The following is a 10,647-nucleotide window of genomic DNA, read 5'->3' as shown; positions in this document are numbered from 1 at the left end:
ACACACACACACACACAAACAAATAGTAAGTAACGTTCCTTTCACTCACAGTCATTTAATGCAGCTGATGTATCCAGTAATTGCCACTCTTTGTCACACTCTTGCAAAAAAACAAAACACCAATCTGTACCTGCTGTCTTCATGAAAATCTAAAATAAACACAGCTTTCTCGTGCTCAGATGGCTATCACCCATTGCTTCGATTTACACTACAAGGCCATGCATAGGCCTATAAAAAATTCTAACATTCATCTCCTGTCAATTGCAGCAACAAACCATGTTAGACAGGGTGAGAGATTAAGTCATGCCTGCTAATCCTCACAAGCTGTGATCTATGCAGGAGAAGCTTTGGCTCTATTGCTGCACCGCTCCTTGATTTGAGAATATGGGCACCATTGGTATGATTTCTCAACCTCCATGGTTGTTAGGTTTCATATTAACTGGAACGTAGCCTATAACGTCTTCCTCAAAGGATTCCCTGCACAGCTTGCTTATCTGCCTGAGCTGAATCTCTGTCTGATTATATTAGCAGAAACAGTAGGCCTGAGTTGGTTGTAGCCATTGGGTTCTCACTCTTTACAAGCAGTGTTAGTAGACACCCACCATGAGAGGTTGAAGACTGAAGAACTCATTTCTTCCATTAGTACAAGTGAATTGTTTTGTGGAAACTGAGGAAACCAGTGTGTGTATACATGGTACAGTGACACATGCACAGTTAAAGACAGTGTACTGACTAACATTTAGTATAGTATGTATGTGAAGAATGTGAAATAAAACAGAATACAAAACCATTCTTTTGCCATTTTTTGTAATCAAACAATAATTAATTTTAACATTTTCTTTTATACAAAGCGCCAATAGATATTAAGAATAGTTGTGAAAATTGTAGAGGAGATTGTTAGTTTAGCGTGTACACCCAAACTAAAGCTTGCTAACCATTAGTAAACTAAAGGAAAGCTAGTACTGCCTTGCAAGACCAGGGACCGTCTACTTCCTGAAACTAAACTATTTCATCGAGGCTTCCAGATCTCGGATTGATACGAAGAATCGCTGTTTTCCAATCTGTTTATATATTTGTACAGACTGTGGTCTATATCGATCCAACATAATGCTATAATTCAAATGTTTAGTTAGAAACCCACACGGGAAAGGTTACGGTCCAGCAATTACGCTGACCCAGTATAAACACATTGGCCTAGCTAGTTAGCAGATGGCTAACGCTAGCAATATCTGTAGCTAAATAACGTTAGTTGTACTTCTATTGGTTTACTTTGTAGCGCATTGGCTATAGCTCTATTGATAAAATGGATATTAATGTGTTCTTTTGAATTAACTTAGTTAGCTAGCTTGGCTTAACGCTTATACCGTTACAGTGTGGCGTTTAGCTACCGTTATATTGGTCCTGGCTATAAACTTGCTACTTGCTTTGTAATAACGTCGTGCTCCAACTATACCTTTATTGTGGTTGTAACATTAGTGCGTATGGCTTCACACTTTATGAATTAATGCAGTGTTTAGTTTGGGAGCGACACAACGTTAGCCAACTAGCTTATCCTTAGCTGTTAACACTACACAACCGTGTAAATCTAACACTGCATATCAGAACATGGGTTGCGCAGAAATACTCAAATGATCTACACCACTCCGTCCACTGGTAGCAGGATTATTGAGCAAGTGTAAGATCGCCTGACCCACCCTTAAACAACGAGGGGCTCGGAGATGTGATAGTTGCGGAATCTTGACAATAAATGTCGTTTGTTTACGCTGATATCAGAGTTCCCGAGCCCCTGATGCCCCACAACGTATCACTCCGCACAAAACACAGGATATTCATACTGAAACATTTAATGATCCAACTCGCACCAAAACGACGCGTTTTTAAGCCACTAATCACAAAAAATAATTGCATTTTGAAAATGATCAGTATTTACTTATTTTCTTGTGTGAACAGTCAACGCGGACTAGTTTCCGTTAGAGGTTGTCTTCACGTTGCTTCAAATACAGGAGGGGTTTCATTATATTATTAGTTCGGCGTTAGACTATGTGGTCAGCAACTATAAAAAATCCCTATGGATTTACTTTAATACAATGATATTTTTTCTAGTTATAATATTATGTTATTCAAACGTATTTAATTTAACTTGTAATTCGTAACTTTTATCATGTCCCCTTCAACTATAGATAGTAGCGACCATAAAATGCCCCGGACTGCTTTCTTGGTGTGGATTCCGTACTTTTGATTGACTACTGGACTGCCCAATCGGAAAATACTTTAAGCTTAGCAACAGCAAAGTTACCCTCTTGTCCAATCAACAAAGAGAAGGATGGGCCGCATCGTGCTCAAGATTCTACCCTTTGATTGGTTAAAATGCTCGTCGGTTATGGTGAACTTGTGGACTATGTAGTTCGTTGAGGAGAACATCGACAGTGCTTCCCTGAAATTAAAACCCTATGTCCCACAATCCAACGGGCGTTACAAACAGCTGCATGCGCACGGCTGGAGGCGGAGCTGCTATATAAACGTGAGCTCCCTCTTCTTGAGTAGCACACTGGACATTGTTGTTACGGTGAAACGTCGTCTCCAGCTCAGCGCTAGCTCTGACAGCATCGAAACAGTTAATGGTAGATAGCGACAGTTGCTCTGACAAACCCTTGGAGGAGTAACAAGTGTTTATGGTTCAGAAGTTTACTTTTAACTTGCGAGTTTGTTTTAAAACGTAAAAACTTGAACTTTCTGTAGGGATTTCGACTCAATCTGGAACACGCATATATATATATATTTTTTTTTGTTTAAATTGAGTTTAACGAACTTTGAAGAAAAGTTTTGAGAGCATGAACGTGATCTAAAATCCGCTAAAGCGGAGCCATCAGAGCGGAACATCATGATGACAGAACCAATGGAGCAGACCCATCACCTGAAAACTTCAGGCAGCCCATCAGGTGGGAGCAGTGGGGACGCGTTGGAGCATCTCCCAGCCAGAAACCGTGGTGGACCAGAGAACGGCAACAGGGGGCGACAGAGAGACCAGAAGCGACAGCAGCGGGCGGAGAACTGTGGGGGTATCAACACAGACAAGTTATGGCAAATGAAAGGCGAACAGAGGGAGGTGTGCCCTGCCTTCGCAGCCGGAAACGAGCTCATAAAGTGCCCGATTGCAAATCAGCCTAACCAGAAAGCCGACGGTAATCACATTGCACAGGGGAAAAACGGCGAAGACAGACCACTGGAGGAAACTTTAAACCAGGTGCAAGAAGATAGTCACATCGACTCCGACACTGGTTTTGATGCGCGTCTGGGAAAGAAGAGACACAGGCGCAGGACATCCAGGAAGAAGCGCAACTGGAAGCCTTATTGCCAACTTTCTTGGGATGAGAGGAAAGTCCTGGAAGAGAAAGAGACGGCCAGGGCTTCACGGGTGAGGGAGGAGATGTTCGCCAAAGGGCTTCCAGTGGCCCCCTACAACACCACCCAGTTCCTGATGGACGAGCACGACCGAGAGGAGCCTGACCTCAACACCGAGACCGGGGTCAGGCGGCCCTCAGGGGTCGGTAACCGCATGGAGGACACGGGCAGCGAGGAGGACCTCTGCGACAACAACAACGAGGAGGAGGACGAGGATGAAGGCAGCGGAGGAGGTAGCGATGGTATCGGGAGACCTGGGAACGCAGGTGGGGAGTTTCTCCAGAGAGACTTTTCCGAGACCTACGAGATGTACCATGTCGAGAGCCTGCAGAACATGACCAAGCAGGAGCTGGTCCAGGAGTACCTGGAGCTGGAGAAGTGCATGTCCCGGCTGGAGGAGGAGAACAACCGGCTGAGGCGCGCCGTGGAGCCCGGGGGTCTGACCGCGGAGAGCTCCCTGGTCCGTCTCAGAGAGCTGGAGAGGGAACTGGAGAGACTGAGGGCCCAAAACACGGAGCTCCTTCTGCAGAACCAGCCGAGCAATGACAGGGGGCAAGTCGCTACCAACTAAAGGACACAATTCAAGTGGGGGAAAGCCCCCTTTAAAAAAGGTAAACATGGGACTGCTACTTTTTTTTCTTCTTTTTTTTTTTAAACAAATTGTTTGGTGTAATCGGTTTGTCATTTGGACAATGAGTCCTTGCATTGCAATGCAATACGTTTCTTTTCAATTTGAACTGTAAGGGTGTCCTGTTCAATTTTTATTTTCAAGAAGAAATGTAAATATTTCAAAAGATTCTTTTTATAGAATGTATTTGACAACACGAGAAATTTGTTTCCGGGGTCAACTCTAAGGTATCCATTGACCTATAATATTCCGTTTTTCGAATTTAAAAACAAACGTTTGTTGCATTCTCCCCTCCCCCCCCCCCCCCCCCCCCCCCCCCCACAGAAAAAAAATGAATAACAAATTACAGCTAATTGGATCAGCTTATTAAGACTGTTTTTGCAGAAATAAATTCCAGAGTTAATATTTTAACAGTTGTGTGTAAGTTGAAATAAAATGTTGAAATTCTGCTGTCATGTGTTGTAACGCCTTCTCTAAAACACCAGAAGCGGCTCATACAAGCTGCAGCGTGGAACCATATACTGGACGCCACATTTGTCAGTAATACAAATAATCCCAAAGCGTTTCTTGTGAGGATCCTGAAATGGGCCAGCCAGACATCAGTAGGCTCTGAAGAGGAGAATAGACTGTAGCCGAGGGGGGAGGGGGGAGGGGGGATGATGGACATGCTCTTTATGAAGGTTAACCCACTCTGTTTAATCTATTGAGGATATTCAGCAAGAATACATGTTTAATGGGTTTATTCCCATAGTTACTCCACTCTTGAAACACATTTTGTTCACAATAGTGCTGGTAATGTTACAAATGTTATTAAATATTCATTAAAGCTCTATTTAGAGAATGGTAGATTTACAGTTAACCGCTTACTTTCAGATTGCATAAATATTAAATTATTAACTTGATTTAGTTAAGTTATCCAAAGCCTCGGTAGTTCAGATGAAGTTTCTTTGTACAGAGGCGAGCTGTGCCATTTGGCGCGGTGAGACCATCCGCGGCCTCCAGAGGGCGCCGTTCAGCTTCTATTTGAAGTTGTCTGCTGCTGTAAAACCATAAACTTCATCCTCTCTGTAGAAATGCTGCAGAATCCTACAATGTCCAAATATAAACACACGTGTAAACCTTTTTTTTTTTTTAAACATAGTTCTGTTTATTTACATCATATAACCTTGCTTTAAAGCGCACAGACATGAGGGAAATGGTTTCAGGCGGACAACCTTTAAGTCCAGTCATTTTTCATATTAGTTATACTCAAAAGCAATTCCAAATGTACACAATACATTATGTTACATATTAAGATAGTATGTACAAAAAGATTTTAAAATACAACAATGAGACATTAGGTAAAAAAAAAAAAAAAAATCACATTTCAGACAACGCAGAGTTTTCCTTTTTGATGAAGTCGTGGGCCGTTTGTTCATCTGGAAGAAGTTAGATGTTGTCTGACATGACCTAATGCCGGTTCAGGGTGGGACTTGTTAGGTGTACCATATTCACACACGGTGGATCACCAGGCAGAGAGAGAGTACTATGCCTCATCCCTCTTAGCAGCATTGGTAATAGCTGTTAATGCCTGTGTTAAAGGCAAAGAGAGTGCATAGACATGTCCTTGGCTTGAAGTGTGCTATTTTTTTATTTATTTTTTATAACAGCCTCTCAGTTAGAGACGCTTGTATTAAACGTACACATCTTTGGGTCAGTGCCTTAGTTATACCATCAACCACAGGCGAGGAGGGCGGAGACCCAGAAACAACATAAAGAAACGGAAAGAAAAGAACCGACCGTGGTACTGCAGAACAAAAACACATTCCAGAAATCAGGCACTTGTAGGAAAAAAAATCTTGAGGTACGACAACTTATATAACTAATATAACTTATGATTTATTATTATTATTTTTCACCAGGTTATTTGGTCAGATGAAAACAAGTCTCATGACTTTGGAAGTTGCACCCCCTGTCGGTGTTATTTCGTGAAGGGAAATCAAAACGAGAGATGAAAACAATAGATTTCCTCCGTGTTTGTTTCCTCTAATGTACCATTTCCCCAGTCAGGGAGGATTTATTAGAGCCTGACCTTATGGAAAACTCCTCCTCATGTAACCCCGAGGTAATAAACGTGCTGACAGATGAACCCTCGGCGGGGATCTGATGAAAACACAAAGATCTGTTTGTATGCGCTACACAATATTGTAACAGTCTGTTAAACACTGCGAGGCTCCTCTTTTACAAGAAGGAACATGCTTCGTCTTAATCTGCTAAATATGAGCAGATCTGCGGCAATGTCAGTAATCCCAGACGTGAATAACAAAACAAATGAGGTCAGCCATCACAGTGTGGCGCTGAGCTGCCTGCAAACTGCCCAATATAATAATAATAATAATAATAATAATTACCAGATTTCTTCTCTTGGTGCATGTAGTTGCTAGATGGTTTGTGTAAATGTTGATGCAACATTGTTGGAAGAATAATCACCAGCGAAACTTATTTCTAAGATTAGATCTCGTGAGTTAAAGGTTTTCTGCACAGTGCTGAGAATCAGAGAGAAAGGCCGTCTATGAGAAAATAAGGAACAGGTTTAGTCATGTTTATCTTGTCTCCTGTGAACAGGTACACCCAAGAGGTGAAATCACAATAAAAGTACTTTTTTTTACTTTAATACAAAATATATATAATATATATATTGAATATAAAACAAAAAAGAATATATTAAGGGAAACATTTCAAGTAACATCTTGAAAGAAATAACTGTGCACTTGTATGCACTTTTGTAAACCATAAAAAAGGAACTAAAAAAGTAAAAACAAATATCATAACATAATATTTATATTTACAAGGTTAACTTAACAAGGCTTTGTACAAATGTTACAAAAGTTGCTCAACACAAACACCTGCACGCTCAGACATGATCACAAATATTGTTGCGCAAACACACACACACACACACACACACAAACATGAACAAGTAGAGAGACGACCGTATTCTGTGTGTCTGTAACCTACTGTGTCTAGTGTAGAGTATTACAGTGTCTGTGGTCTGGGGAGGAACACATTAGGAAGACTGATCCCTTGAAATGGTTTTAAACTGACCAATAACTTCTGCGTGTGAGGCTGACTGTCTCTTCTGGCTCACTGAAGTAGGTTCGGGGAAATTTTGTAATAGTTACCGGTAAACCCTGCTTTATTAAGGAAGCATCATTCTCTCAAGAAGAGAAGATGGGAAAACAATGCTCTGTTATTATTCAAATGAGAATTCTTGGCTGTAACGTTAAATTGCGATGAGGTCTGTTTGTGTCTCTGTCCTGTTTCTGTATTATGTCTATAAAAGCACACATAGAGGAAGAAAAAAAAAAACGCTTTGGCAACAATGGAATGCTCCTTGCCATGCAAACGGAGCTCATCGAAAAGAAAAGGGTGGGCTGCTCTTAAAAACCTGGTGATAGGTACGCTGTGTTGCACCTGGCAACTAACCACGACCCTGTTTACACTGCTGCCGGTCTACTGACCTGCAGGGAGTCAGCGGCTCAGCATAGACCCCCCCCCCCCCCCCCCCCCCCCCCCCCCCCTACAGAAGCCTCATTTCCTTGGAGTGAAGTGTGGGGTCAGCTGGCAGGGCTCACAAGTATTGGTGGAATCTGGAGGTGGGTGCTTGACGAGCAGCCGGTCCTTGGTCGAGACCGTCTGCGTCCCGAGGCAGCCCTCGTGTTTTGACTTGGTTTTGAGTGTTAGCGGACAGGGGGAACTCACTGACAGTCAGTGGGGGTCTCTTCTCAGAGATCTCAGTTGGAGAGGCCACCACGGTGTGTCTGCGCCAGGCCCGTCTCTTCCTCCGTGTTTCGGGTGACAGCGGCTTTCGCAGTCCGACAATGCGCAGGTCGTCGGCCGAGCCCATCAGACGAGCGCGGACCTGCTCTGCCAGAGACCTGCCGCTGGGGCCGGTTGGGGTGAAGGAGGCGGCCTCACTGGGTGGCAGGGAGGGCTTGGTCCGGGCCAGGCGCAGGCTCTCCTGGCTGCTGCATGAGGAGGGGTTGGTTCTGGAGGTGTCCCTCCTCACTCTGGGTGCACCATCTGACCCAGAACCAGCCCTGTCAGCCTCAGCCGTGGGCCCAGACAGCTCCAACAGGTCCAGGGAGCGAGCCTTGCCCTTCTCTGACTTCAGCTTCTTCCTGGCCAGAGTGTCGCACTGGATCAGCTTGTGCGAGTTGAAGGAAGGCCGCGAATGCAGTTTGTGAGTGGTGGAGGAGGAGGAGAAGGAGGAGGACGAGGGTGTGGTGGACCGCGCCCCTCCTTCACTCCTGTCCGCAGCGTCCGGTGTGGGTGTGAGCGCTGTGGGCGGGGCGAGCAGGTTCGTGGGTGTGAGAACGGGGGGTTTGTAGTGTGTGTAGAGGAAACTTCGTGGGGCCGCTGCCGGTTGCGTGTTCACAGGTACTGTCGGGTGTTTATCGGGTCTCTCTTGGGTGAGGGAGCGTGAGGCGAAGCCGCTCTCATTGTCCGTCTCGCTCACCAGCTCGCTGTGCTCGTCGTCAGCATCATCCACCCTCCCCTCGGACCCCAGGCTACGCCCTAATGTGGAGAGGGTGGAGTAACCAGAAACAATAGAGCGAGCATCCTCTGTAGCTCTCCACGGCGGCCCCTTCACCACCGCGCGCGCCTCCTCCTCCTGCAACAACATGGCTGCCTGCCTTCCTCCTGCCTCCTCTTCCTCTTTACAGCGCGGCCTACTGGGAATAACCGCCAACACCTCCACATCTACCTCCTCTTTCGCTCCGCTTTCTACAACTTCCTCATCTTCCTCCTCCTCTTCCTCTTCATCGTCGTCCTCTCCCTCTGCTCGAGGAGCAGTGTCTCCTACAGGCGACTCTGCCTCCTCTTCCTCCTCTGCCCCTAAATGTCCAGCTTTAATTGGCTCGTGCTCTGAGTCGTCGTCGGTGCTGCTGCCCACCCGGCGGCCTTTATGGCGCTTCCTGCGTTTGCGGCCCGTAACAGCTGACATGATGGACAGAGTCAGGAAGTCCTTGGGTGTGAGGTCTCTCTTTGATCCCCACGACCCCTGAAAAGGGAGACAAATGTACTTGTGACACTATCATACATACATTTTTCATTACATGCGTTCTATTTTAGTATATTTGGAACTACTGCTGTCTGACAATATCTGTGTGTATGGGTGGTATAAAAACAACCAGAGTAACGGTGTACTATAAAAAGAGATGTTACCTTTGATTTAGCTGAGTCACTGTTGGTTGAGTCTGGGGAAAAGAGAGTAAAAACATCAGTGGGTCAGAACCATTGAAGTTAACAAAAGGCCAGAACAGTCATGGTGGAGGACACAGAGGCAGTTGGTGTGATCATCAGGAAAAATCCACAATAACTCACAGAATAACTGCTACTGCAGGTTGCACTTCTCTCTACATTTTAAACTTTAATGTCACAGCGGTGTGTTTTCAGCTGTAAACACCTGCAGTGACATCAGATTGAGCACAACATGCAGCTTTTTTGTTGTCCTCTTCCTGATTAAAAAATGAATAATAATTACAACAGAAATCCCTCTACTAAACATCCTCTGTGCCCTCGGACCTTGACGGACCTCAGCACAAAGACACTGATTTACACATGTGGGGGAAGCAGGGTTTTGGTGTAGGAAAACACGGCACACACAGATGACATCACTGAAAAACACGGATGACATCAATCAGTGAAGGAAGCGCGGAGAGGTGTCAAGGCAGAAATCATTTTCAAGAGTATCAAAAGAAACACATTCCTCTCGCATACACATCGATGCGGGATACAAGTTACGTTTTTCTCTTCCACAAAGTGTATGAATAAAAATCTTTGGAGTTTAAATGGTTCAAGATTGAAATGTAAACAACAGTAAAAATATGAATCCAGTTTATTTTGTATGCTGTTTCAGAATGGGGCTTTGCTTTATACCCTTTATCTGTGGTCTTCATTAGTTTTCTCCAAAAACTAATGATTCATGATTCACTAGTGTTGTTGATGTTATGCTCCCTCCCACTCAGCCTTTCAGAGTAAAATAAACCAACGTGCCAATCAGATTTTGGTACATTACAGGGTCAGCTATGGAAAAAAAACTTATTGGTATATTGGCTCAATTAGAAAAATGTTTTGGGAAACTTATTTTGGGAAGTTCACCTGTGATAGAAAAGCCGAGGAGGAGGGGTGAAAATCTGAGCCTCACACAAATGAATCAGATTAAAAGAAATGCATCTCTGATGTCATTAAGGCTCTGAAATGGCGCAACCTAGAGTCCCTTTGGAGCTAAGAGTGGGCTTAGGAGCCTGATGGTTGACTGAAATTGCCCGCAGGATGAGTGGGGCGCAGTGCTCAACAGCAAGACCACTAGTGAGGGAGTTGTCTCTCAGTGACAGACCACAGTTTACACTTAGAGAGCATCCAGTCAGCCGTTAATTCATTAGTCACACTGGGGTGACACGTTCTTACTGAGACCTCCGTCTGACACTGAGAGGGGGACGCCGACTTTAAGGAGGGTAATGGAGAACATGGAGACACAAACCATCACCAACATTCTCGCTCTCGCCCACACAAACACACATTATTTCACTTTTGCAATATGATCGGTCACACACACACACACACACACACAC

At 44.5% G+C, this 10,647-nt stretch overlaps 2 protein-coding genes across 13 annotated transcripts in view; one reads left to right on the top strand and one right to left on the bottom strand.

Moving 5' to 3' along the window:
- The first annotated feature begins 2,531 nt into the window (after positions 1-2,531).
- hexim1 (HEXIM P-TEFb complex subunit 1) lies at positions 2,532-4,329 on the top strand. Its single transcript, XM_032537202.1, has one exon. The coding sequence runs from the start codon at positions 2,882-2,884 to the stop codon at positions 3,971-3,973; it is 1,092 nt and encodes a 363-aa protein (XP_032393093.1). The 5' UTR covers positions 2,532-2,881; the 3' UTR covers positions 3,974-4,329.
- A 1,323-nt stretch (positions 4,330-5,652) lies between these two features.
- The window catches only part of arhgap23a (Rho GTPase activating protein 23a), a 65,660-nt gene continuing 60,665 nt past the window's right edge, over positions 5,653-10,647 (bottom strand). For 6 of the 12 annotated variants that reach the window (XM_032537170.1, XM_032537172.1, XM_032537176.1 and 3 more), the window contains 2 exons: positions 9,239-9,270; positions 5,653-9,074 (listed from right to left, as the gene is read on the bottom strand). In XM_032537170.1, the coding sequence (XP_032393061.1) occupies positions 7,641-9,074; positions 9,239-9,270 (1,466 nt within the window). In that variant the 3' untranslated portion in view covers positions 5,653-7,640. The remainder of the gene's footprint in view (positions 9,075-9,238; positions 9,271-10,647) is intronic. The other 6 variants (XM_032537181.1, XM_032537173.1, XM_032537177.1 and 3 more) reach the window with 1 other exon arrangement.

The sequence above is a fragment of the Etheostoma spectabile genome, chromosome 15 (genome assembly GCF_008692095.1).
Source record: "Etheostoma spectabile isolate EspeVRDwgs_2016 chromosome 15, UIUC_Espe_1.0, whole genome shotgun sequence".
Classification (NCBI taxonomy): domain Eukaryota; kingdom Metazoa; phylum Chordata; class Actinopteri; order Perciformes; family Percidae; genus Etheostoma; species Etheostoma spectabile.
This window is presented reverse-complemented; position numbering and strand designations above follow the sequence as displayed.

Coding starts and splice junctions, on each gene's coding strand:
- hexim1 (XM_032537202.1), top strand. CDS start 2,882: ATGATGACAGAACCAATGGAGCAGACCCATCACCTGAAAACTTCAGGC.